General features: G+C 40.0%; 2 protein-coding genes across 5 annotated transcripts; one reads left to right on the forward strand and one right to left on the reverse strand.

The window, feature by feature from the left end:
• Positions 1 to 514: 514 nt before the first annotated feature.
• Positions 515 to 12,726, reverse strand: LOC139730513 (uncharacterized). Its single transcript, XM_071641354.1, has 5 exons — positions 12,600 to 12,726; positions 6,388 to 8,512; positions 3,919 to 4,042; positions 2,003 to 2,072; positions 515 to 1,513 (listed from the first exon to the last, which is right to left on the reverse strand). The coding sequence occupies exons 2-5, from the start codon at positions 8,501 to 8,503 to the stop codon at positions 1,457 to 1,459; spliced, it is 2,367 nt and encodes a 788-aa protein (XP_071497455.1). The 5' UTR covers positions 8,504 to 8,512; positions 12,600 to 12,726; the 3' UTR covers positions 515 to 1,456.
• A 174-nt stretch (positions 12,727 to 12,900) lies between these two features.
• Positions 12,901 to 25,242, forward strand: LOC139730514 (ribonuclease P/MRP protein subunit POP5-like). 4 transcript variants are annotated; one of them, XM_071641355.1, is made up of 7 exons: positions 12,901 to 13,002; positions 15,526 to 15,648; positions 16,915 to 17,010; positions 17,810 to 17,958; positions 18,764 to 18,901; positions 24,018 to 24,101; positions 24,763 to 25,242. In XM_071641355.1, exons 3-7 carry the CDS (start codon positions 16,991 to 16,993, stop codon positions 24,885 to 24,887), a joined length of 516 nt encoding a protein of 171 aa, XP_071497456.1. In that variant the 5' UTR covers positions 12,901 to 13,002; positions 15,526 to 15,648; positions 16,915 to 16,990; the 3' UTR covers positions 24,888 to 25,242. The 4 variants fall into 4 exon arrangements, with proteins under 4 accessions (XP_071497456.1, XP_071497460.1, XP_071497458.1 ...); XM_071641359.1 differs by lacking the exon at positions 24,763 to 25,242 and having other exon boundaries at positions 24,018 to 24,243; XM_071641357.1 differs by lacking the exon at positions 15,526 to 15,648 and having other exon boundaries at positions 12,971 to 13,002.
• The last annotated feature ends 2,747 nt before the right edge of the window (positions 25,243 to 27,989 follow it).

The following is a 27,989-nucleotide window of genomic DNA, read 5'->3' on the forward strand; positions in this document are numbered from 1 at the left end:
GAGGATCTCATGTTTTAGCAGTAGGCCTACATGTAGTAAGCATAAAAAATGCACAAACAGATTTTGTAAATGCTATTAATTATTTCCTGGCTTTCTCTCCAAAGAATTAGCCATGCTGTGGACATTTCATGGCATGTGTTTTTAAAGCAAAAAGAGACCAACAAAAATCTTTCTTAGCCCAATGGTCCCATTTACAGGGTCTGGTGGCTGACTCGAAAAAAAAAAGAGATATCCTCCACGACTCGATAAATTTCCAGCATCTTGCCTACAATCACACTGTAAAATGATATCACAACTATAGACCATGTTTGTTTGTTTGTTTTGCATTTCCAGACACATGATTGCCCTTGACACTACTGTTGATTAGAATATGCCAGTCTTCAAGTATGTACAAATAGAAAACAATTTCTTAATTTATATAAGTTCATTAATGACATTCTCCTAAGAATTTCAAATTAGTCTGGATTCTTTACCTTGCTTTCACATCTTCTTATTTGGTAAAAACTGCCTTCAGTGTGTCGGTAATATATCAAAGGAAGAACGTACAGCTCTTCTCCACATGTCTTCAAGTAGGCAATAATCTGCATGGAAGTAATTCCACTGTGGCTTCATCTAAACACGGTAATTGGATCTTGTGAAACGTGGGTCAGGTCAGATACTCCAAAATTGAAAGAAAACAAAAAACTTACATGTAATGACACACTTAGGATAAAAACAAAGATATTTCAGAGTTCAAGATATATATGAGGCTCAGATCATGGGATATTTGTCCCTTAAAGTGGACATTAACTCAAAAACAACATGACAGAGATACACAATGGGCAGGAAAGGGAATGAGACCATGAGGGGAAAGGAGAAAATGGGGCAAGAAACACTGAGAATAAATGTGCCACAGTAGGATAGATTTAAACACATTAGAAAGGGCATCAAATTCAAAGCATAGAAGAAAACTGAAAATCTACAAAAATATAAACCTAATTTCTCTGTGTTGGAGAAGATACAGCATATTCAGCCAAACCCTTTTTTATGCATTATGATCCTTTGGTGATCTGAACTGGCATATCTGAAACAGCAACATATGATTGAAATGCATATTCATTACCGCAGTAGGAATTCCTCTACGTCTATAATAACAAATTACACCCACAAACCTGTTGATGGGTTACCCATATGGGTTTTTCAATTTACAGATGTAGGTTAACTCAATGAATGTCATAAGAAACAAAAGAAAGCAGAATTGGATATTCTGTGTCCTTTGGCTGCATCGCTGAATGGACTCTTTTGCTGACGGTCTAACTCATAAAGTTAAGGCCAACAGATGAAGGACTAATACAGTAGTTTTCAGGAGGGCACACAACTTGGCACAGATTGGACATGTTTTTGGCAGATACTGCAATGTAACACGTGAGCACTGCAAACTGGGCTGGAACAGTCTTGGATGACACAACTGCTGGTGTTATTTGTAGAGACCTAAGCTCCTTGAGAATGATGCACCATCATGACGCGTCGCTGCCTGTGACAGAGAATTTGATACATATTGGATGACAACTGATACAAACACTAACAACATGCACAATTGTACATATAAACCTCAGAAAAGAGCCTGCCCCAATTGTCTTTAAAATTCCCATTGTTCATCTTTTTGCTGGTGAAAGTTTGACTTCATACAAGTCAACTTCAACACTTGGTAACATGACCAGCATGTTTCCTGCAATTTTGAACCAATCACTTGTAACCGTAACACAACAGTGCATTAGTGTAATCAAATTTACCATTTGCTTGAGACACAGAACCTTTCATTTTGTGATATTTTGAAGATTTTGAAGTATTGAAGACAGAAATGATGTAACAGTAAAGGAATGCACTAAGTTTTAATCTTGACTCACTCCTGGTTTTAGCTGAAATTCAACATATTATTTCCACACCAAAAACAATCTTCACAGGGCTGGCTGCTAAGGTATTACTTTTCAAGCCCATCATATCAGCGTGACTGCAGGCTTACTCTGTTGATTTCTCGGTGTCTGTCCCTGCTGACGATTTCTTCAATGATCTCTCCACTTCCTCTCACCAACCTAAAAGACAATAAAGGATATCACATTGGAGTAACAGCTAAATATGGGTTGTGAGCACCCAAAATATGCACACTTGCAATCTTCCTGGTTCATTATTCTATTTTAGTGTTAATTGTCAGGTTCAGAAAACATTTCATATTGTCCAGCTCCCTTTCAATCATTGTCATCTTGTCCCCAAGCTCCTTCTAGTGTGCCAGCTCTGTGTGTCAGAATTACATGCACTCCACAAAGTACCACTAACTACGTGCAAATACAGAATTCTTTGCACTGTACTTATAACTGCTTCCCATGGTTACATTCCTGGAAACACACAATGCAGCCGTATATTATCATTACTGTACTCATAATATTTGATCAATGCAATTTTAGTTCAATATAGTCCCACTTGTAAAGAAAAAAAAAAATCAAGAAGTTAAATACAATACCAATTCGCAACAAAAGTCTAACGTTACAAGTGACAAATATCACTCCAATACAAAACAAGGTATGAACAAATTCAGATCACAATCAAATGAACACATTTCCCCAAAAGAGGATATTTCCTTCAAATCCTTCTTTTTTTCTTCTTCTTCAACTTTTTTTTTTTTTTTTTTTGATTAGCGAATACACTAAAGGTCAAATGAGGTCATTTCATAATGTAAAATGAGAATTACATGTGCTTCCACATCCAGCTATGCTAGCACTCCCCCAAGTGATGCAAATATCAAATGCATGAAAAGAAGTCTGTAATTATACAGAATATAACTTTGGTTTCTTTCCAGATTCCGCTTGCTTATATATTTTTTTATGGTTAGCTCTCCAAAGTATTTTTCAGCTTTGCATTATTGTAAGAGAGGCGTACCTTTCAACTGAAAGCTAACTGCTGGAAATTACCATCACAGGAAATTCACTATGTTGCCCCCAGTGACAATATCAGTACACTAATAGCAAACCCCAAAGTGACTAGCCACGAGTCCATTTCTTACCTACAGATGCCTGAAGGTAATGTACAAAGTCTTCAATACTATGAGGGAGCATTTTGTGTAATCACCTCAAATTAGCTAAATATCTCAGAATTACATCATCACCTCACCAGCAAATTCCATAAAAGCTAAACTACAGCATATATTTAGTTTTATTCTTATTGCTTTTCGAGTGCCTTGTAAGAGTTCTACTTGTATCAGCATACAGTACCTACTATTCTTTCAGAACATACTAATTCTTTAGAAAGAGTATATGCAGAGCTAGATAAATCCCTTGTAGAAGTCAACTGTGCTTACAGCGACTTAGCATTTCAATCCTGACTGCCTTTTGAATCAATATCTACTAATGGACAAAAATTTGTGAAAATTGATTTTTTTTTTTTCCTTGAGCCATTTGGATACGACAGTGTCAGGCTGGCTGTATAATCAGAGTTGTCATGTAGCGGATACTCAAGTGGGGCTCTATTCCAGATAAAGAAAGAGTAACCCTACCAAGACAAGTGTGAAGAAAGCATCCACTGAACTATTTTTGCCTACTTGTATTTTCTATCAAACATATATCAATAGAGTCATGCTCAACAACAAAACGCATGTGAAAAAAAGAAATGTGATTCACCGTAGATGAGGACCAAGTTATTCTGGAAATAAGATATCAGGTAAAATATAATTTCAGGTTGATTTGGAACAAAATGTTCACATATAAATTGCTATTTGGACATCAAATACAAACTCTGTCAATGAACTGTGAACTACCAAAACTTCTCTTCAAGAAACCTTCATTTTTCAGAGTTAGAACACATATTCTACATATTATCTACAGTAATTCAATGTATCAAATTAATCACAAATTTCTCTGTCCTTGTCACAAGCACATAGGCACTTGCCTGTTGCGCCCAGTGTCAGGGTCATACACTCGTCTGATTTTGCTCTGCTCCTTCTCATACTGCTCCTTAGTCATTGGAGTCATGTTGCGACGAGACACACCCTCACCCTTGGCTGCCTTACCTGCTATGAAGTAGAACATTGTATGGAGGGCATTTGTAAAGACATAGTCACATAGCATTGATTTGTCATTGCTGCATTCCGATAAATGACACTTTGGTGCAAAGTAATGTTTAGTATGTGCTAACCAGACTCACAATCTTGCTTAAACAGCACAAATACAAGGACAGAAGTTGGAGGTGCATTCTTAAATCTCTTTCCTATGAACAGTTTATATGTCATGTCGTTTCACTTTCAGAAGTTTGCATTTCTCCAATCAAGCAGTCAAATACCAAAGCAGACTTTAAAATCTACCAAAAAGCTGCAATATAACTTCCTGGCTTGACATTTTCTCATCACTTTAACAAAACCTTCTCAACAAGTTTTGGCACATTAGATATTGGAGGCGAGAAACATCTCATGAAGATTAAAGAAGAATCATTTTGGGTGCAATCGAGCACTCTCCTAAAGCGAAGTGAACCGTACTGTACCCGTGCCAGAGGAGTGCTCGAACACTCCTACAGTGTATCGTACCGTACTGAACCAAGTCAAAAGTGGACCACTGCCCGATGTGCTCCAAAAGGGTACTAAAGCATACCAAAAGTTTGCATGTGAAGAATGCGTGTAACATGCACATACATCATAAGCAAAGAGTTCATTCTCTTTGTTCAGGACATCTGTAAGTAGTTTAAGCGCTCCAGGTGAATGACCCTCTTGCTACAAAATGTGTGACCCCCTCTATAAATAACTCACGAGGACAGTACCGGTAAGTTTTCTCCACGGAGTGCTCAACCACTCCAAATATGACACAGTTCAGTACAGTATGCTTTGGTTCAGTTCGCTTTGGTTTGCTTCAGAGCACTCGAATGCACCCTTTGATAATAAAACAAATGATATTTCATATTCTTAAACAAACTATTATTGAGCACTCATTCAACTATCTATTCATTCTATTTGTCAGAACAGTCAAATTTGTCAAATGATGGTTACACATTATTATCAAAATATCGATAAATCAAGAGTTTATCACTACAGTGCTCTCCTGTTATAACAAACACGGTTCCAACAAAATTCCAGTTACAACAAAGTAAAAATTCAGGTCGCAACATTATCCACTCTGATAGATGTATTTTTATTGTTTATTTGTTCGGTTATAACAAAATTTTGATATTTCATAACAAAAGACAAGGCAAGTGCCGTAATGTGTCTCGCCCACAAACGTACAACACCTTTTTTTTTGTTTTTTTGTTCACAAATGGACCTATGGATCAAAAGTTAGGAGTCATAATTAAATGCACACTTCATTGGGAACTAAAAATTCATTGACCCCTGCCAGTGACCTTTGACCTTGTGGTGACCATCAACTCCCCAAGGTACATCTACCATCCAAGTTTGGTCACAAATACACTTACGGATCAAAAGTTATGGTCCATAATCGAAACGCGCCCTAAAAACTTAACATTGGGCCCTAAAAGTTCATTGACCCCTGCCTGTGACCTTTGACCTTGTGGTGACCATCAACTCCCAGAGGGACATCTACCACTCAAGTTCAGTCACAAACGGACTTATGGATCAAGTTATGACCCATGATCGAAACGTGCCCTAAAAAGTTAACATTGGGCCCTAAAAGTTCATTGACCCCGGTCTGTGACCTTTGACCTTGTGGTGACCATTAACTCCCCAAGGTACATTTACCATCCAAGTTTGGTCGCAGATAGACTTACGGATCAAAAGTTATGGTCCATAATCGAAATGCGCCCTAAAAATTTAACATTGGGCCCTAAAGGTTCATTGGCCCCTGCCTGTGACCTTTGACCTTGTGGTGACCATCAACTCCCAGAGGGACATCTACCACTCAAGTTTAGTCACAAACGGACTTATGGATCAAAAGTTATGACCCATAATCGAAACGCGCCCTAAAAAGTTAACATTGGGCCCTAAAAGTTCATTGACCCCTGCCTGTGACCTTTGAACTTGTGGTGACCATCAACTCCCCAAGGTACATCTAATATCCAAGTTTGGTCACAAATATACTTACGGATCACAAGTTATGGCCCATAATCGAAACGCGCCCTAAAAACTTAACATTGGGCCCTAAACAGTTCATTGACCCCTGCCTGTGACCTTTAACCTTGAGGTGACATTCATACTTGGTAAAGGGTAAAACTTTGTATGACCACTCTTCCCTCCAAGTTTGATTCAAATTGAAGCCCAGAGTACAGAGTTATTCAAGTTTTTATAGCGTTACGGACAGACGGACGGACGGACAGACGCCGCAGGCGATCCCTCAGTCTCCCCTCACCTCCGGTGGGCTCGACAAAAACTGCCAGTCCCGAGGACTTCATTATAATGGGAGTTCACTGTTCTCTTACCTTGAGCCATTTCCATGAGTTTCTTCTGAATCCCAGTCAAATTTGCTGGCTTTTTCTCATCTGTCTCTTCTTGATCATTGTCTCTATTCCCTCGACCTGACTTTTTCTTCTTCTTTTCTTTCTCTTTACCTTTCTTTAGTTTTTTCTTACTTTCATCTTTCTTGATCTTTTTCTTTTCCTTTTTGTGCTTCTTTTTCTTCTTTTCTTTGACCGCAGTCTTTTCAGTGCTTTTGTCCTCCTGTTTTTTCTTTGGCTTCTTTCGCGGAGTTGAATCTAAAGAAATGTCACTTTCTGAAGCTCCTGACTCAGAAGACCATGAGGATTTCCTCTTCTTAGCTTTCTTTAGCTGATTTTCCTTGGAAGATTCAACTTTTTTGCCCTTCACTTTAGAATTTGATTTGTCCTTTTGCTTATGAGATGATTCAGCATCATTGTGTTTGCTGGATTTATGTTTCTCTCTGTTGTCAGAATCACTCTCACTGGCAGATTTCTGCTTGTGCTTTGAGAGTTCTTTTGGCCTCGTTGCATTTGCCCCTTCACTTCTACTCCTTCCACTGGAAGATTTAATAGTCTTCTCAAAGTCAGTCCTGGACACATTCGAATTATGAGTTTTTGAGTTTGATTCATTATGCACAGGCTCATCAGAATACTTTTTGTGCTTTTCAAGGTTATGATTGTTCCTAGAATTAGAATGTCTGCTCGAGGTATCCCTACTACGGCTACGCTCATTTGTGGATTTTGAAGAAGAGTGCTTGTCACGTGAGTCAGAATTTTTTCCACTCTCCACGTGCCTCTGAGATGATTCGTTGGACCTACGTGAATCTGAATAAGGCTGTGTATTGTCCCTTTTCCTTTTTTCACTTGATGTGTATGATGACGAGTGTTCTCTGCTTTCTTGCCGTTTCTTTTCAGAGGAACTTTGGTGAGATCTAGGCTCTCTTTCACCTGAATGTTTGTGTGACATATCTCTGCTACTCAGATTTGAAGTATTCGATCTGTGCCTATCAACACTGCTTCGCGATCCACTTCGATGACGATCTTTGCTCCCCCGGCTCTCATCCTTTCTGCTTTTTGTTTGCCGGTGCCATTCATCATTGCTTGACACGGAGGTTGACCTTCTTCGTGTGGATTCTTTCCTCCTATCATCTCTTTGTAAGTCTCTAGAAGGCCTCTTATTAGTAATCTGCTCACTCGGTGCTTTTTGACGGACAGAGGATGAAGCATACGCCTTTGGCAGCTTGGCACGAGAAGACTCCACTGAAGAATCGCTGTCTTCTGAGGATGGCATCACATACTGCTTGCCCTTTGCAAGACGTGATATTTCCTTTTCCTTCAATTCAGTCACTGTATCACTGTCATTCTCAAAAGCTGCATATGCTCTGGGAATTTTTTCCTCTGGTGAAGAAGATCTTTGTGAGGACGAGGAGTCTCTGGACGAATCCTCATCTCCCTCACTTTCACCATCTGTCATCTCATCATTTGAGGCACATGCATAAGCTTTTGGGAGGCCTGGTTTATTATCATCATTAGATGCAAAATCACTATCAGACTCACTAGAGCTGGAGTAAGTCTTTCTTTTAAAGACAGAGGGGCTCAGCGGTTTCTCTTTCTGCAGTTTGGGCTCTTTCTTTACACTGCTAGAGTTCTGGAGGGAATTATTTTGTGACTTTGGCTGGGATTTCTGCTCTTTCTCTTTATCACGCGAACGAGATCTGGAATAGTCCTCCTCAGAGGAAGCCTTCCTATGTCTCTTCTTCTCCTTGTCCCTTGGCTCCAAATATTTCTCTTCCTGTTTTCTTCCACCTTCCTTCTCCTTCTTCCTGTCTCTGTCACTCCTGCTTGATGAGCGATGCTCTCCTGAAGAATGGTGTTGTCGTTCACCACCATCCTTCTCTCTTGACGTCTTCCTCCTCACATATGAAGCTCCAGAGTCTCTGTGGTCTCTGTCTCTTTCCTTCTCCCTGCGGCTGTCCTTGTGGCTGTCCCTCTCTCTGCGGCTGTCCTTGTGGCTCTCCCTCTCCCTGCGGCTGTCCTTCCAGCCCTCCCGCTCTCTCTCTGCTTTCCTATGACTTGCTTTGGGGGACCTGCTCCTTGTCCTGCTTCTATGGCGCCCCATGGTCAGTGACTTGTTGAAATAGAAAAGTAGAATACAGTGTAAACAAACTGTGCTTGATTATATCAGCAATTTGACAAGTTACTTGTGATCTTTGTGTGGCTATATTGTAATGATTCTTTTTTTTTTTTGCATTAGAAAAGTGTATGGACAAACATGGATCTTAAATGTAAGAAATTATCAACTACAAAACAAGCAAATAAACAGTTATCAACTTGACTAAAATGAGACCATAAGTGAATATTTTAGCAAAAATTGGACAATACAGCAATGAAAATAAGCCAGTTTGATATTACATTCTGCCCATAAGCAGATAAAGGTCAAATGAGAAAAACGACATAATGAGACACAGAGTTGTAATGAGCAATGTCGAGACAGCACCTGAAAGATTTCTTTTATGCTGCAGTGGAAAAAAAAAATCATCATCATTCAAGGGAGCTTGTTAAAATATAAGCAAGAAGGATTATGCAGGTGGTGTCATATCTAGATTTGTTTTGTTTCCAATGTTTATAATTCAGGGTCACTTGAAACGTCACTACAAAGTAACTGCATATTGGTATATTACAGGTTGCATATTTTTGGGCACGTGATTGCATTGATGTAAAAAGCATTATTCTTTTCAACTGAGAAAGTCTTCCCCATGAGAGCTTTGTACAAGCACTTCATTTTCCTAATTCTTTCTTTAAATATAATCTACTGGTATGCAAAGCTAAAGGCTTTATACAATGTATGTTGGGAACTCAAGTCTATCAGGCACTTAATCACATTTTTGGTGATTTTGTGGTTTTTCTATTCCCAGAAGAATGTCATCACAAATCCATTACTGTAAAAGTGGATATTTTCGCGCTCGGCGCAGTAAGAAGAATTTTGCATGTTTTTAATTCCGCAGTATCAAGACATCAACTACAGGAACATATGGCAAGCAAAAATATTCGCGTGCTTTTATTTTTGCACTAGTTTCTGATTGTGTGAAATGCACAAAAATTTCAACACCGCGAAAATTTCCACTTTTACAGTATAAGAATTTTCTGAGAGGAGTGATCAGTTTTTACTATTGGTACCAAGTCTTGGATCAAAGAAATACTAGGAGATTTCAAGTACATTGTAGGCCCTACAGTTCCAAGAAAACAGATGACGAGGTTGCAGAATTAAATCACGATCACGATCATGACTGTAACCCACAGATTTTGTTGAGAGATATCACTGCACTGTTGAATGTATGACAGGAGAAGATGGTTTTAGAATACATTTCTTAACTTACATCCTTTCTTAACAAGTTTATTACATCCTTAGGTGCAACACCTTTACTATAACCTTGTATAATTAAGAACATCAACAACAAAAAAATCCTACCTAGAGTTAAAGACTAGCACTAAAGAGTACCAGTACCAATCTCACAGATGCTTTGAACATGTACAAGTATGATGTGGTACAGCTGTACCTGCACCTCGCCAGGGGCCCTAAAACTGCCACCATGCATAAAAGACTACATCATACATGCTCACTAAACAAAAATGTATACATGTGTGGACTGTGTGCAGTATGTATGCTTGGAACTTTCCAGGGTTACAACAACCAGAGGGGAAGACAGGCCAGTTTTTCTTGAATGGTATCTTAACTTCATAGACTAGAACTGTAAGAAATACATGTTATAGTCTAGATTATATTCAATAGGTGTGGTCACGATGAGGTTCCCTGCATTTAGGTCTTTCACATACTTTGTCTATTGGGTCACGGGGTGGTGAGGTACGGGCCCTTTTTTGAGTGCACAACCAAAACAAATGACATTGATTGCATTTCATAATGATAACTACAAAATTTCGCATTGATCTCTGAACTTGCAATTCCATTAGAAACTTGAGCATTTTTTCTTGACATGAGTAGGGTCTTAACTAAAATATAATCATAAAATTTCAGTGATACGTATATATACTGACTACTGCACTGATAACATTGGCCCAAATTCACGAAGGTGGTACAAATGAAACCATGGTTTAAACCATGGACAAAAACCATGGAGCGCCAAGTGTCGCACGGAATATTTCGCTACGAATTGGTCATTTCGTCGACAAAATGACCGTTTCGTTAAAGAAATTATCATTTTGTGGACGAAATGTTCATTTAGTTACAAAATGTTGTCATTTCGTTACAAAATAATCACTTCATCGATGAAATGACTGATTTCGTAGCGAAATATTACATGCGACACTTGGCGCTCCATGGTTTTTGTCCATGGTTTAAACCATGGTTCTATTTGTACTACCTTCGTGAACTTGGGCCATTGTGTACAAAATATTAACCCCTTGAGGATGTGCTGATTTTGCTATAACACACATTTCCCATAGACACCTGCCCGAGTATACTTGGGACTCGTCCTCAGCGGGTTTAAAAAAAAGAAAAAAACTTTCAATTCGGTGCAAGTGTACTTTCACACCTCTTCGTCAACTGATCTCCAAACATGCACAAACTCAAACCCTCTTGGCACATTGCGTGCATGCGCTTCTACGCTCTTTGGTAAAGACTAGAACATTGTCTAACCGTTGGCGTTAAGTGTCTAGAGTAAAAGCCCCAATTTTCGGACACTTAAGATTTTTTGCAATATTTATTCAACTCAAATAATTTTCCACAAAATGAAATCTATAATAATGTTTGTTACATATATCAAACTAATTTTTCTTCATATTGATTTTCTCAAACCGATCATAAAATTTCACAAAATCCCCAAATATTATCACCTTGTCAATTCCCCAAAATTTGGACAGCGTCTCCAAAATCCGGACACGCGTGCAATGTCAGTACGCATACAAGGCCGCTGAAAAATCCGCGCACGCCATACCTTCATGACGCAAGGTTGCATTGGGGATGTTGCGGCGCCCGTTCGTGTCCGAATTTTGGGGACTCTGCACTTGCATTCAGCCCCCGTACATTTATTCACTGCATCGGCACGTACGGAGATTTTGTTTTTCTTTTGTGTTTTTGAGGATACCATCACACTCTGAGCTTGCGATAAGCGAAAAATCTCGCAACAGAACGGCGTAATTTTTCAATTTTTAGCGCTTTTTCGGCGACCCCGATTCTTTACACGGGCCCTAATTTGCGCGCGCTTTGGAAAAGTCGCGGCGATTCCGCGATTTTGACGGCAAAATTTGGGATTTTAAATGGATTTTTGGAGGTGACTCAGGCATTTTCGCGTGGTGAACGAGTGTGCTAGTGTGTGAAACGATGTGATATGCTTGTGCTGTGACAGTAGACTTTGCTGCCCTGTGATAAGTGGTAGGTGTCCGGATATTGGAGGCCGGCCGAAAATTGGGGTTCTTTCTCTAAGTGTGAAGTGTTACGCGTGCCAGATCAGAAGTCAGAACTGGGGCCTGTTTCACAAAGAAGGCATGTCAATCTTAAAATTTAAGATTGGCTAAAAATTATGGTATGCTGTGTGTCTTCAAATCCATGTCATGAACTCAACTTTCTGATCAGAATGAAGATTTTGGAGATTTTTTTTTTCATGTAACGTGAGGTTAATTTAGGTAACGTTAATTTAGCCAATGATAATACAACATTTAGTAACAACTAATAATAATTGTTAATTAGTAACTAGTAATAAACAATTTTAAGTTCGACTTAAATTCGTTGTGAGACATCCCCCTCCCCTGATACCATGACTGAGCTGAATTGCAGAACTGGCTGGGTAGGTCAAAGTCTGTCTGTGGCTTTTCCTTGGTTCAAAGCCAAAGAAAAGTCAGGACAGCAAAGCAGGGAAAGACCTTTCTGTCGCTAATTCAAGGTACATCTACTTCATCAGTCTACCAATAGGCCTATCATGATTGAGCCAGGTTTACTGTACGGTGAAATCCATGTAGAATGTAACGTAAAAAGCTACCTCGCAGAGCTCAGAGCAGAGCAAAAAAGTTTCGTACCCTAGCCTTGCCTAACGCAACGCTAGACTAAACGTTAGACTGTCTCTAACGTTACAGAAGAGTGTACGCACTAGTCTAGAGTCTAGTGTATGTAGCACAACTGGGATACCGTTACACGGGAAAACGATAGATATTAAATACCTACGTTGTACTTAAGTGTACTGAAAGTGAGTAAGTGCACTCACCAATAACGGCAAAAAGCACAGTTTACATCCAAAACAGAGTCATTTTTCTTTGGCAGAAATTCAGGTACAGTACAGTCGTATCTCCGCCGTCAGCCGCTCGTTTCTCTCGCTTGGCCAGAAGATGTAGAAATGCATGCACAGTAGGCCTACGAATTGTACGCTGTATACAGTCTGTTGCGGTGATGCGCCAGTCGTGCAAAAGTGTGTGGATGGATCGGCTGGTTGTCAACACTAGAGGGCAGTACACAGTAAACCTCGTGAAATTCCTGTCAATACAAGTTGTATGGTGATCGCGGTTATACTCCGCTCCGCCTGACTCCGCCGGCGCGCCGCCGACACCGCCGCCCGCCAACGCCCGTCAGCTGCTGCCAGCTAGGCCCAACAAGCTGCAACGCAACGTTTGGTAGGTAAATGAAAGGGTTGCATTCACTTTCGATGACATGTGCCAAGAAATTTATGCAACTAGGTAGTTTGGCAGTTTCTGGTCTAGATTCTAGATCTAGTTTGGGAATGTGTGACAATGCGAAACATTTTATAATGGCATAAAATAAGCCATAACGTCCATCGCAAGGATTTATATACTTGTAACAGTGGTATGACACGAGGAGCCATTTACGTTGTCCCGTACGTAGTGTTCTGTGTTGTAGACTTTCTGAAGGATATCGTTACGTGAATTTAACTACAGTTGAACCTCTATTATCCGGCCTCCCTTTATCCGGATCTCTCTATTATCCGGACGCAATCTCGCCGTGATTTTTTTATCTTTTTTTAAGAATTACGGGAGGAAAGGGGGATTCCTACTCCTTGAGAACTCCTACACAAACACACATGAATTACATATACTTGATACATTTCTTAATAATTATTTAGGTAAATCATCCCAAGAATTTATAAAAGAAAATGATTTCATTCTTGCAAACACGAACCTCTATTTTTTGGTCTGTTACTGAGTGTAACAATGAAAAGGTTGCAGTAGACACATTACTACATGTGGTACTACAATGGGCTACATCAGTACATGTGTATGTATATGTACATGTATAAAGCATTGAGTCTCCCGTATCCGGCCAAATCCCTTATCCGGATGAGCCCCGGTCCCGACTTGTCCGGATACGAGAGGTTCAACTGTATATAAAGTTACCCCTACCTAGAATAAATATACAGCACAAGTACAAGGACTTACAGTACCCTATTCCAAGAATTCACCGATCTCTGGCTGAAAGAGTTTAAACTATTACAACCTACAACTCTCACAAGTCCAACACCTCCCCTTTAACTAGATCTAGTAGATCTCTTCTAGAGCTAGACTCTCTAGCCCCGGAGACCGCGCCGCTATGACAGTCCGGGAAGCGTGTTTTTTTTAGACGGCGCAGATTGGGGACCCTATCCCTATCCCTATAAACCTAACCCTAATCCTAACCCTAATCCTAACCCTAACCATCAAACCCTAACCCTAACCCTAACCCTAACCCCAACCCTAACCCTAACCCTAACCAAAAACCCTAACCCAACGTTTTTCCCATAGGTTTAACACGCGCCATGCCCCAATCTGTGCCGTCTTTAAAAAAAACGCGTCCGGGAAACCCGCTCATGAGGACCGCTCCCGCGTACGAGGACTGTCCCGCCTCATGAGACCGCCCCCATGCCTCATGAGGCCCGGGGGGAATGCCTCATGAGGCCCCCCATTCATTTCTTAAAACACACGTGTTTTAATGGGCGCTCTGCATCGGTTGATTAAAACTCGATTTTTGAAAAAAAAAAACAGGATTTTTTCTTCTTTCATCATGGATAGTGGACATGTGTGTGTAACAAAAAATCACCATGCAAAGTTGCGACAATTTATACGTCAGATGTGAGATGAATGCAATGTAGAAGTGAATAGGGGGCCTCGTGAGGCGTTCCCCCCCCCCCCCCCCGGGCCTCATGAGGCGTGGGGGCGGTCCTCATGAGGCGTGGGGGCGGTCCTCATGAGGCGGGGCAGTCCTCGTACGCGGGAGCGGTCCTCATGAGCGGGTTTCCCGGACTGATGATGCAGCCGCGCTGCACGTTGGGGCTGGTCGCAGTTAGACTCTCTAGTTATGGTACTTATATCAATTATAAACTTTAACGTTAGTAGTTTCAACTTCTTCCAGTCGACAGTCCATACCATATGATATGATCTGCACATCACATCTGCACACAAACACACACAAATACACACACACGCATACAAATGCTACTTTTGGATCAGGATGTGCACTTACACTACAGTGCAGGACCTTGTGGTATACGGCACCGGGTGAGAGAGGGCGCGTGGTACTTTAGTCTAATCGAAGATGGCTTTTCTCAATCTTTGCTTTGAAAACTTCAGGTGATATGCTATTGATGACTTCGGTGGGGAGCTAGTACCAAGCTAACTGCGACCAGCCCCTACGCGCAGTATAACTGTGTACAAGGAACGTCCCGGGGTTAGTTCCGAGCCAGAGTTGTTTTCACAAAAAAGGAATTTTTCAGTTGCTCTGTTTTAGAATCTACAATGTCTTACTGAGTAACACTTTGTATGATTTGTAACGTATTTCTCTACAGTGTTGTCTATGTTACAATCTTCAAATTTCTTTGCTGTGATATTTCGCTTTGGTCTTACCTTTGAAAGAAAATTTTCAACAGGTAGGGCTGGTATGGGACCAAACCCTTGACCGCTTTGAAGAAAGATGTTAATCTCGGGACCTGGCATCTAGAGGCAAGAGTTGGCAGATTTAGTTTTTCCTTCATTTGGGTGATACAGCCTGGATTGCGACAGGTGTAGTCACTGCATATTATAAACCTTGCTGCTCTCCATTGTGTTCTTTCTAGGCATTCGATGTCTTTCTGTAGATACGGGTCCCATACACAAGCACCGTACTCTAGGATTGACCGTACCAATGCAATGTATGCTGTTCTCTTGCAGTTTTCAGGGCAGAAGTTGATATTCCTGTGTAGCAGTGCGAGTACCGTGTTTGCCTTCTTCACTGATCTATTGATGTAGTAGGACCATTTGAGGTCATCTGCTTACTACACTAGTGAGTCCAAGGTATGGATGTTGTGATGTGTACTTGAGGATGTGCCCATTTATATGATAAAAATATGAGGATTTGGCATCAATGCTCATCACTTGGCGTTTGTCAGCATTGAACCTCATTCCCCAGTCAGATGCCCATTTTTCCCGTTGAGATAAATCTTCTTGCAACTTGAGATGATCCTCCTGAGATTTAACTTGTCGATACAGTAAGCAATCATCGGCGAAAAGACGTACTTGACTTCTAATCGATTCTGATTGATTTATCTGATGGGGCTTGCTGGGAGCTTCCAAATTTAACACATAATTCTGAAATTCATTAGGCCTTATGATCCATGTTTTGGATGGGGGGGGGGCAAAAGTTGAAAAATGTAGTTGACCACGCCACCAAAGTACATTTGACAGTTTTATATTGTTTGTTTTGGTACTTTTTTTGGGGGGTTTTGTTTTGTTTTTTGTTTTTTGGATTAGAAACAAATACAACACAATTTCATAGGTGATTCAGCAAATTACACGGGGCATTTGTCCCCTCCGTGTAGATCCCAGGACTGACATAAATTTGCATAAATTAACATAATTCAGAATTCTGTGTAGACGTTTGATAGCTCCTACAATGCCCTATGAGATAAAACAAATAGAATAAAAATCCACTGTAGAATGTCTTGAGAAGTAGCATTTTCATGTTTTGGGAGAAATTTTCATAAGGCCTAATGAATTTTGTCTTGGATGGGTGCATTCATCGAACATACTCCGCCCAACGCACCTTTTTGAGACAAATGCAGAGACTCCAACTCTCCCGTTTTTGACGGGAGATCTCCCGCCGAAAGCCCAATTTTGCAAAATCTCCCGTTCTCCCGTTTGAGATTTGATTTCTCCCGCCCTGGCTCTGTGTCTCCCGATGGACAGGATTTCTTACTTATTGCTATCGTATGTTGAAAAATAAGCCGTAGATAGCACCAGAGAACATCTAGAACCCTAGGAACTTCGCGCTTCGCACACATCAACTTGGAGTCTCCCGTTTGCTAGGGGTTTCGGGCGGGAGATCCTCCAGATCAGGGGGCTTGTCTCGAACGGGTGCGTTGAGCGCTCCACTCCACACTGCACCCTTTCGAGATAAGCCTGGTGGTAGTGCCATTATGTAGGAGTAGTTCATGTAGTGGTTTAGACACTAACACAAAAACCCATCGATGGTACATCACAACACAAGTGCAGTGAAGGAAACAATGATTTTGATCTTGTGATGACCTTGTCAGTTCTATCTCTGTGTCTTTAAATTCTCAGGGAGAATTCATACTAATCATAGCCATTCACCCGGTTCAAGACAATCAATGTGCAAGTCCAGAGCAGCACTTCAACCATGGTTCGCCTAAAAAACAGGTCAGTCCATCAGTACATTAAATTTAACCAAATATTGATTTACAGTCATGATGTAGATCTAGAACTACTTTTTTTTTTCAAAAAATGCACAAATTCTTTTCTTCCACTCAAAAAGCTTATGAACCTGATGCCATCAAATCATAATTTTACTTTACAGAAAATCTGACTAAACAAGATATCAATATCTGACTGAGAAAATTGGAGAGGGGGGTGGAGGGGGGGGGGGGGATGGTTGGCTAGTTTGAGATGTATGTGGTAAGGTATATATGCAGTTTCATTGGCCTTGAAGGATGATTCCAAAAAGTCTGGTCTAACTGACATTGCTTTAAAAGCTTCACTCTAGTCCAAAGGTGTATCTGAAGGGGTTCATAGAATCAGGCTTGCTAGATATTGAAAGGTTTATGATATTTGGCAAGCATTATTTCTGTTAGAAGCACAACCCTCACTTTAATTTTGGTTAAGCTAGACAAGACTTTTGACAGGAAGTAGATTTTATCTTTGTAATGAATCAGAATGATCTTACCTGTTTACTTGGTATCCCTGTTCAGTAACCGGGTTGTGGACAAAATTTGAATTGTGAATAACTGAAGCCTACTGAAGTCAACACTTTGGGTCTTTCAGAATGATAAATTTCACAAAATATTTTCTATTGTTTTGCAGCCCATCACATCTGTCTCATTCTCGTATTTATACTGTTGAGCATGAATCTCTATGTCGTTGAATTACTCTCTTTAATGGCAAAAAATACCTCTGTATGCATTTCTTTTTACTCATGTACCTGTGTAATCATGATTAACAGGTATGTTCTGTGTGCACTGATACATGATGACAGCAAGCCCATTCCCAAGTCAGGCATTACAACCTTCGCTGCTCAGCGGGCAATCCAAGATGCTGTTCATCAAATTCATGGGGATTATGGTCATGGAGCAATCACAGCAGGTTTTACTGGTAGGAAATTTGGTATTCTGTTTGGTTATGTGCATTACAATATTGTACAGTCAAGTCTCAAACAATTTTGTGTGATCAGTATGTACAAGGGGAAATACGGACAAGTTTTCCTATGCTTGGTGATCAGTACCTCAGTGGAATGATCTACCAAGCTCTGTAATTAATTCTAACTCAGTCAAGAAATTCCAAGATCTTCTTGGCCATTTCACAATGGCCTCTGAAGAGGACCGTGTTCCTCTCCAAACAAAGCAAAGTCAAGGTCATCATTGTAATAGGCAGCATAGCCCTTTGAAGACTAAGAAAGAACAAGTATTAAGTGTTTGTACATCAAGACATTTCACATATACTGTAAAACATGATATATTCGCGGCACGAAATTTTCGAGAATTGGAGCAGACAGCCTTTTTCGTGGCATGGAATTTTCGCGAAGAGCCACTGGTGTTCAATGCATATAGTGTAAACAAGTACTTTCGCATGCATTTTAATTTCGCGAATCTTGGCGTTCGCGAAATTCGCGAAATTAAAGTGCACACGAAAATTCCTCGTTTTACAGTATCTGTGCTGGTGTGCTGGGGGAGGGCTGTAAATGATGATTTGAAATGACTTGAGATGCATGTTTCAGAGATCTGGGACCTGTGTTTAAATGAAAATGTTTAGTTGCAAGGTTTGATATTTGTAGTTGCCACAGTGCAACAATAATAGAACATCCTCTGATCTTACTTACAATCCCATTGTAATTGGCTCCCTTTCAACCATTACCATGGTGCCTACATACATGTTATATCATATATTTACTGTTGTCTAGTAAAATACATAGGGCTTCAGACCGACACAGTGCTGATCAAGATTCGTCACCGTGCAGTAAAATACCTGACCTCTGCTCTTCCGTTTGTCAAGGCCATCGGCAACTCACCTTGCTTCCTCCAGACATTGCACACTGCAGGTAAAAGCAGTCAGTATTATTTGCCTTTTTGTACTGGCATCACATCGATAAAATGTGGCTTATTTTAACTTTTTAAAACTATTTTCTTCTGGTAGATATTCTTATAACTTCGTAAAAGACATTGCCTTAGTGAAAGTGGCTAATTCTGAAAACGACTTTCGCGATATCAATCTAAGCTTTTATGGAATATAAGATCATGCCTCTTCTTCAGATGAAGCACAGAGACAGAGAGAGAAAGGCACACAGAGATTTTGTATCACAAATAAACAAATTAAACTGTGTCATGTATTTGCATTCAAGTGTGTGGATGTAGAAAGGATATGAGAATCATATCTCATGAATATATTTCAGTGTGAGAAATGTGATCCAGAAAAAAAAAGAATGATAAGCTGGTACACAACACCAACATCATTGCCTCCCACCAGAAAGTTGTTATGTTTTTGATTTTTGTAATTTTTGTTTGCTATTTTTATGCCTCCGCCATGAAGTGTTGCTGGAGGCATTATGTTTTTGCGTTGTCCATCCGTCCTTCCATCTGTGCGTAGTAAATTTTTTTGACAGCGTATTAAAACTTAAAAACCCTGTGATGTATCCTAATGAAACTTGGCATATGTATGTTTGAGTGGATGAAGTTGTGCCAATCAACTTTTGGGTGCACATACTCAAGGTTAAAGGTCAAGGTCAAAATCTTAAAATGTCACTATTTCCCCATATCTATGCAATGCCTGTAGGTTTTTTGTTTTTTGTTTAAACTTAGTGTATACATGTATAACCAGATAAAAGTTCTCTCGGGAAAGTTTTAGCCATGGGGTCAAAGGTCAAATTGAAATGCTAACTTTCATTTTTTTTTCTCCATACCTTGGAAATGGCTCAAGGTGTTTTCATGAAATTTTGTACATATGCATGTACTGCGCATCAATGACTCTCTTGGGAATGTTTGGGTCATGGGATGAAAGGTCATGGGTCAAAGGTTGGTTTGAAGTCCTAAAATTCTGTTATTTAATGCTGAAATTACACTTTTTCTTCCTACCTTGGAGATTACTAATTGCATAAACTTAATCAAACTAGGTATATACTTGCATTACTGCACATTGATTCTGTAGAGGGAGATTTTGGCCATGGAGTCAAGGGAAAATGCTCAAATTTCCAAATTCTTGCTCTCTTAAAGGGGAAGTCCAGGCTATTTTCATCATTTGACATCATGTGGTACATGAATCGACAGCTCCATGTTTTTGTGGAATTTATTGTGCTCCTTGAGCAGAGAAACCAACACCCTGAAAAACTAAAAAAAAAATCGACTAATTAAACGAGATTTAAATGAAATTTAAGATTGAAGTTTATTAGGTGTTCCGCGGAGTTTCTGGGCCGGAAACCGCTACTGGCGGTAGTCTCTGTCCAACGGGTGCTGCCGGTTTGAATCGCAGTCTGGCCTGTGCTGGCTGGACTGGAATCGTCCAGGCACGGGGTAGCAATGGTCGGGACGGGAAGCTTGCCTGGCTCTCAGACCGAGGCGGTGGGTATCGGGCAGCTCCCTACAGCGTTGAGGTAAATTGTCTCCGAAGAGAAGCGATAAAGAGCTGAACTGAGTAGAATCAGTTATGATATAAAGGCACTAAGCGGCTTGAACGCTGCACTGAGCTCAGACCTAATCATTTCTCGTCTTTTGAAATTGAGCTCCGAGTTGGCAGCTCTGAGGATAGCTAGTCCGTCCGGTAGCATTTTGGTGATCAACTGCCGGTCTTCCCTGGCATCAGTGGCTTTGAGCAGTGCATCTAGAGCCCTTGTGATTGGAATGGCAGCATGGAGTAAAAGCTTCTGAATTTTCTGCAGTCTATTATCAACAGCTTTAGTCGTGGACCTCAATGTTGCCCAAATTTGAGGGTAATCTCTGGTGTGATTAAGGCTGTCACAGTTTCCCGATCTGGGATAAGCCTCCATCTTTTCTTTCAATGAGTTTTCGTTGAGTTTGCTGTGAATATGTCTGTTCACTATGTCGGCTAGTTTCTCGCCAATTGGCTCGCCAACTGCCTCTTCGTTGCACTTTAGAAGGTCGGCAAACTCCCCCAGCAGCATTGGTTCACCCTCTGGGTTTGCGTCCAGATCATCGCCGGCGCAGCTCGGGGCACGATGGCTACCAGTTGTAGGCATCAGAGAGAAAACCGTAGACTGCAAAGTAGCTACTGCGTCTGCCAGTGCGGAGACGGCTGGAATCTTGGTTGAGCATGGCTGGGTCTGCTAGGTCCTCTCTGGTGGGGCGCACGGTTGCGCATTTGGGGGCCATTGTATGTCCCCCTGGGCACATGACAGTACATTGGGGGGTTACTGTGATTCCTCCCGGGCACCAGCTGGTGCATTCGGGAGCAGCTGCAATATTATGATGCATGGAGCTACAGAGGTCTTCTTGGCCTTCGAGGGAGTTGAGCTAGATGTAGAAGTCCCTGCCTTCCTCTTCACCGGCGGCTCGCTGGCAGCAAATGTTCCCCCGTCTTGGTCTTGAACTCGTAGTAAAGCCTCCAACTCCTTCTCTAGGTCAGAAGATATCTTGTTGGGTTCTGTTCGGCACACAGCTGTACACTGATTATTGCCTGCTTCAGCCGGCCCTTTGTACACAGGGAGGGGCTTCTCTCATTTGCATATCAACAGAACCTTTTTGTTCTTCAAATATGTGGGTTCCAGGTGGTCCACACCTGTGCATCCATACCTGATTCCGATTCATTAAGCTGTATACGAAGTAGAATTACACTTAACAAGAATGATGACATTACAATACCACTTGATTAATAAGGTTACCTCTGAAGAATCTGTGCATGCTTTCTTTTTTATGCCTCCGCCACGAAGTGGTGCCGGAGGCATTATGTTTTCGGGTTGTCCGTCCGTCCGTCCATACGTCCGTCCGCATTCCTTTACGCGATAGCTTGAGTAATATTGCCTGGAATTTTACCAAACTTGGTCCAAATATAAAGTATGATGGGGCAATTACTTAATTAGATTTTGGGTGAATTCGACAAAAGGTCAAAGGTCAAGGTCAAATCATGAAATTGTATCTGTTTAAGCGATAACTCAAGACTGGATCACGCAAATTTCACCAAACTTTGTCTGAGGATAACATATGATGGGACAATTACTTGATTGATTTTTGAGTGAAATCGGACAGAGGTCAAAGGTCAAAGATCAAGGTCAAATCCTAAAATTTATCTGTTTATGTGATAACTCAAAACTGGATGGAGCAGCTTTCCCCAAACTTGGTCCAAGGATGATGTATGATGGGGCAATTAGTTGAGTAAATTTAAGTGACATTGGCAAGAGGTCAAAGGTCAAAAGGTCAAATGCTAAAGATGTTGCTATTTTCCCCATATCCATGCCATGCCCAAAGGTATTTTCTTGAAACTTTGTGTAGACATGTACTACTGCATAAAGATTCTCCAGAGAGAGTTTCTTGTCATAAGGTCAAAGGTCAAAATGTCAAAGGTTAGGTGAAAATGCTCTTCTTTGTTGAAATGTTTGAATATGTATATGCATGTAAATCTGCATCTTAAATCTTTTCATTTTTGAAGCACCATGAGCACTGAAAAGTGGACCTGTAGCCACTATTATCATTATCATTATTATTATTAATATTTCACTATTTCCCTCATATACTAGTATACATATAATGCAATGCTTGCATTATTATTTTTAAAATTCAATATACAATATGTACATGTATTACCTAATGGAGATTCTCTTGGAAATTTCCTGCCAGAAGGTCAAAGGTCAAAGGTTAAGGGTCAAAGCAAGGTTTTAATGCAAAAAAAAAATCTATTTTGCACTGTTAAATTACACTCTTTCTTCATACCTTTAAAATTACTCATTGCATAAACTTATAAAAGGGTCAGTCAGAAGTTAAGTAAAAATCCTCAATTCCCCATATACATGTACCTGCACTCTTTAATAGACAATTATAGCAAATGTAGTTCGAGGAAAGTGAACATTCACGATATTTCTGACAAACCTGTCATTTCAATATTTTGCCAGTTATGTGAAACTGTCATCACACATTTTGAAGACATTGTCCTATACACCTTTTGGGAGAATCATGCATTATGGCGGAGGCATCAGTCGCCATAGCGACATTTCTAGTTTGTTCTTCTTCCATGAGCCCCCACTCAAGCACTCAAAATATGGTGAAGCTGCTATGTTATCCATATTCATTGTGATTTGTTATAAATCTTGAAAACATTCTTATTCCTTGTCCAAATCACTATAAATTCTGAAAGTCTGTACCCAATTTAACCAAAGTGTAGTTGTTCAAATGTATAAGTCTGAAAGTCACCCGATGTTCTCCTTTAAGCAATTTTGCCATTCATCCAAATGAAACCTGGTTTAAGGAAAGTAAATACTCAACATTTTTGTGACAAACATGTCATTTCAGTTTTTTTGCCAACTACTCTAAAAGTGGATATTTTTGCAAGAGTAATTTTGTAAAAGTACTGGCTGGGTGAGATGAATTTTGCGTGTTTTCAATTCCACAGAATCGGGATATTAATTACTGAAACATATGGCGTGCAAAAATATTCGCGATTTTATTTTTGTGCTAGCTTCTGGTTGCACAAAATCCACGAAAATTTCCACTTCACAAAAATTTTCACTTTTACAGCTTGTGAAACTGGCGTCTAACATTGTGAAGACATACTCCAGACATATTTAGAGAACCTTTAGATATGGCGGAAGCATATCAGTTGCCATAGCTATATTTGTATTTGGTTGCAGTGAAGTAAGTCTCCTTTGTGTTCTGTGAATTTGATTTCAGATCATTTTTGTGGTACATGAAAAGAATCTAAGATCAATGAAGAAAGTGATTGTCCTGATTACCAAGGAAGTTCCTGTAACAATTGTACATATTGTACATCAAGTACATCTTGTGCAATCTAAAGCCTATTTTCAAATACTTCAATTAAGTTGGTCAATCTGTTATATGCTAGATAGCCCATTAGGCCAGGAACCTTGTTCTCTACATTGCTTTGCAAATAAAGTTAGTTGTGGAAGTACAATACATGAATGAAAAAGCCAAACATGTTATGTTAAGAAAAGTATGGAAGTGATGTCTTTTGTCAAATGTGTAAATTGTGTTTGCCAGGCACCATCCGAGCTTGCCAAAAGTTTTTGGTGAGGTACAATAGGAGACAGCTGGCTATTCTCTTCAAGGAAAGCAAGACCAAAGGTTTGTACTGGCTGAAGGGGGAGCTTTGAATAATTTTTGTGGCTACCTTTATTGATGGCATAAGAAGTATATCTTTAACAGACTTATACAGAATGTGTGCCTCTCAAGCTTATAGCTTTATTTGCACAAAACAAAAACTAAGAAATATGTACATTATGTCACACTCACATAACCTTCATAGTTCTGTTGAGGTGCGAGTGAATTTTATTTCAAGTAAATATTAACATGCAGTTGGTCCACTCAGGGAGGTGTTAAAGGAGTGGCAACTCATAGTAATCCATGCATGTTTGAGTTCTAAAAACATTAAATGGGATGTCTACACTTTGAAGCTGTGCATAGTGCTGATTTATCTTCAGACTTAATTTGGAGACAACAAAAAAATTCACATTTCATTAAATGACAAGTTGTATTTCAGCATAAGATTTTAAATGAAGTACTAAAATATGTTTGGAACAGTCTAGGAAAAGACTGTATGGTATACACACGTATTTCTGTTCTCTTTGTAATGCGGTACTGGTACTTAAAATGAAAATTAGGTCCTCTTAAAAACTTTTTCCATGATACACACACTTTTACATGTTAGTTTTTATCTGACATATTTGATTTTCCCCCTCTTTTATTTTCTTTTCTTTGTGTTTTCTGCAAATGTCCTCCTCCTCAGAGGAGAAAAATGCAGTGTTGGATGCAATCCAGAGCTGTGCTGCCAAGGAGAAGGTAGGACAAACATCCTGGGAGGATTCAGACCAGGGGGAGGAGGAGAGTGACAGCCAAGATGAGGACACCTGAGTACCATCACTTGTCGAGGAAAGCTGTGTGACTGACTGGAGCCATGTGGACTAGAGCTTGATACAGATTCAGCATCAAAAGCAAACTCTGATTGAGATGTGAGTTGCTCAGTCATGACCAAGATGAACCATCGTCATAGGATCTGGGCCCCATTTCATAAAGATGTCAGGATAGCAACTCTTGCTGGAATGACAACTTCCAATAGCAACGGCCAATCAGGAAGCTGGACTCCTGTTGTTACCTTGATAATTGCCATTCCAGCAAGAGTTGCTATCATATCAACTTTTTATGAAATGGGCCCTGGAGTTCGATGTGAAAGAGGCTGATAAAAACACAGGACATTGTGCTCAGCTATGACTAGTCCTTTAAGTCTGTCTAGTATGGAGAATAGTGAAGCAATTGCTGTTACGTTACCGAAATAAGACAGCTAATAGCGTCCTGTTGAGGACGAGTCTCAAGTATACTCGGGCAAGTGTCTATGGGAAATGCGTGTTGTAGCAAAATTAGTCTGTCCTCAGTGGGTTAAAACAAGTAATTAGCCAAACAGTATGAAATACACATAAAAATGAACAATACTTGGAAGCAAAAGGAGAATCAAAAGAGCTATGTATGTGTAAGGCTCCTCTCTAGTGATCATTTAGACCAAATATCTTCTCAGATAACTTAAGCTGCAACCATGTGTGTTGTGATTTCTGTACCACTGGAGCCTGTTGGTAGGCTAGAATCAAATATACTTGGTATATACTTCAAACACAATTAGAGCCCTACTAACCTCTTGTTTGCTCGTATGAGTTATTGTGAAATTTAGTGGAATCTGTCAATTCAGTGAAATTAGTCAATCAGTTGCAATAAAATCATTTTGACACAAGAATGATTAATTTGAATTTATTGTAAGTTCTAGATCAGAATGTGTCAGCATATACAGCTTCAAACTGCTGTTACAACTTTACTACTGCAAAAGCTGTTATTTTTGCGTGTAGTTGAGGAGGTAAATTTTGTTCTGCGAGTATAAACATCCGGAAGCAATTTGTGTGTGTGTGTGTGTGTTTTTTTTTTTGTTTTTGTGGTTTGTTTTGTTTGTTTGTTTGTTTGTTTTTTGTTGGGTTTTTTTTTTTTTTTTTTTGGGGGGGGGGGGGGGGTAACATTCCTCTTGTTTCCAGTGACAAGCTTTCCATGAATTCCTACCATCGATACAGAAGTGAAAATCTTGGTCAGAGAATCATGTACACTGATGTGTGCCTTATTTTGTTGCTCTGAATTGCACCTTATTTGAATGCTTGAAACATGTAATAGGAAGTTTAGCATTCCCCCGTCGTTTGTTCAAGCAAGTGAGAAAAATACCTGGTAAACTAGTTTTACTGATAAAGTCCTAAACAATAACTTGTGTCAAAAACAATAACATGTCCAGCTGCTGTTGGCTGAACAAAATTATTGTATATAAAAAACCCTTTGCCTAGTTTCTCAACTGGCTGGGAGTGAGAAACTGATTTTAAAGCAAAAGCAACCAAAGGGGCGTGGGGGGTGGAGTGGGTGGAGCAGACACTCTCCCCCCCCCCCCCCTTCAGCTTTTTCATTCTGGAATTCGAAATTGTGCAATTTGGTGCACACTTAAACAGTTATACTTCCATAATTCTCATCTATTCATCGTATAAGATGGTCTCGCAAGACATACTTTTGAGCCTTTGACCCCAAATTTTGGTCAAGTGCGAATGATAGAGAGTCTATAATGTTTGGCTGACATGATGACTTTGTAGATGAGGGAATTGTTTAGAGACTTCTTTGGATTATTTATTTAGACATGAAAATAGCTTTAAGATATGGCCATGTAGTCTCGGTAATCCTCTAGCTGACAAAAAATAAGGAAAAAAGTCTACCTTACTCAGTTCAGGCAGATAAGCAAGGCTTCTCATCCAATGTTTATTATTGATGCTGTGTGGGGGAAGAACATTCCTCTTGTTTCCAGTGACAAGCTTTCCATGAATTCCTACCATCCATACGAGAGTGAAATCTTAGCCAGAGAATCAGTAAATTCACTGATGTTACTGCATGCTTCAGGCTTGAAACTTTTACACTGCACCTCTCGGCATATCAAATTTGGTTGAAATGGGTAAAGGGTGTAGGAGTGGCAAATGAAAATATGGCACGGGGGCACAATAAGCCCCCCCCGTCCCCCATGGGCTTTATAGGGTTAACAGAAAATACCCTGGTAAACCAGTTTTTCTGGTAAAATTCTCCAAAATATCTTGTGTCAAAGATTTGTAAAACTTCTCTAAAATAATAATGATAATGATAATAGATAATAATAATAATAATCAATAATAATAATAATAATGATAATAATGATAATGATAATAATGATGATGATGATGAGATGAGTGATGATGATGTATGATGATAATGATAAATGATAATGATGATAATAATGATAATAATAGTAATAATAAAATCTCAGAATAATGAAGTCTTTTATCAGTGTTATGGGTTTACCTGTATTTGTACTCCACCCCGACATCTCACATGATGTTTTCCTGTCCATCATTACTTTCCACTCTGGACTTACAGTAAACCCAGATTATAGCTTTACTTTACACAGTGCCAAATTGAAAATAGTGTAGCGAATTTTGGCCTTACGGGGTTGATTGTAGGCTCGTTTTCCACAAAAATATATTGTGATCTTGCACATTACCGATCACGACCCCTCACTCTGCACTCCGCACATCACTAACCATAAACACACCATCACATAACATCGCACAGCAGACAATCAGCGACAGTGCTTACATCTACAAAGTTGACATCAAAGACTGAGTCATGGAGAATAACATACCGTTACTGTGTGTTTATTAAGCAGAGCCTGTGCAGTCGTCCTCCGAGAAGGCGGTATTACAAGCAAAGATACAAGCAATGTGTGCGATAGCAAGCCAAGCCACCAGAAAGTTTGGAAAACATATCTCCCAAACAGCTCTATCTACACCCCAGGGCAGAGCCCTTCTCCCTACAGCTCTCTGGCTATCTACTTTCACTATCTACTACTCTAACTCTAACTCTCATCCAACTATCTATCTACTATTCCCTCTCCGAGCAGGGGTCCTTTTATACCTC

The sequence above is a fragment of the Diadema antillarum genome, unplaced genomic scaffold (assembly GCF_040938485.1).
Source record: "Diadema antillarum isolate AM-2024a unplaced genomic scaffold, OU_Dant_1.0 seq00000320_RagTag, whole genome shotgun sequence".
In the NCBI taxonomy this organism is placed as follows: Eukaryota; Metazoa; Echinodermata; class Echinoidea; order Diadematoida; family Diadematidae; genus Diadema; species Diadema antillarum.

Excerpts from the sequence above, each read along its gene's own strand:
- LOC139730514 (XM_071641355.1), top strand. The coding sequence starts at position 16,991 with ATGGTTCGCCTAAAAAACAG. Across the intron at positions 17,959-18,763 it reads AATCACAGCAGGTTTTACTG|TAAAATACATAGGGCTTCAG; the intron begins GTAGGAAATTTG and ends ACTGTTGTCTAG. Across the intron at positions 18,902-24,017 it reads CCAGACATTGCACACTGCAG|GCACCATCCGAGCTTGCCAA; the intron begins GTAAAAGCAGTC and ends TGTGTTTGCCAG.
- LOC139730513 (XM_071641354.1), bottom strand. The coding sequence starts at position 8,503 with ATGGGGCGCCATAGAAGCAGGACAAGGAGCAGGTCCCCCAAAGCAAGT. Across the intron at positions 4,043-6,387 it reads ACTCATGGAAATGGCTCAAG|CAGGTAAGGCAGCCAAGGGT; the intron begins GTAAGAGAACAG and ends TCTACTTCATAG. Across the intron at positions 2,073-3,918 it reads CCTGACACTGGGCGCAACAG|GTTGGTGAGAGGAAGTGGAG; the intron begins GCAAGTGCCTAT and ends ATTGTCTTTTAG.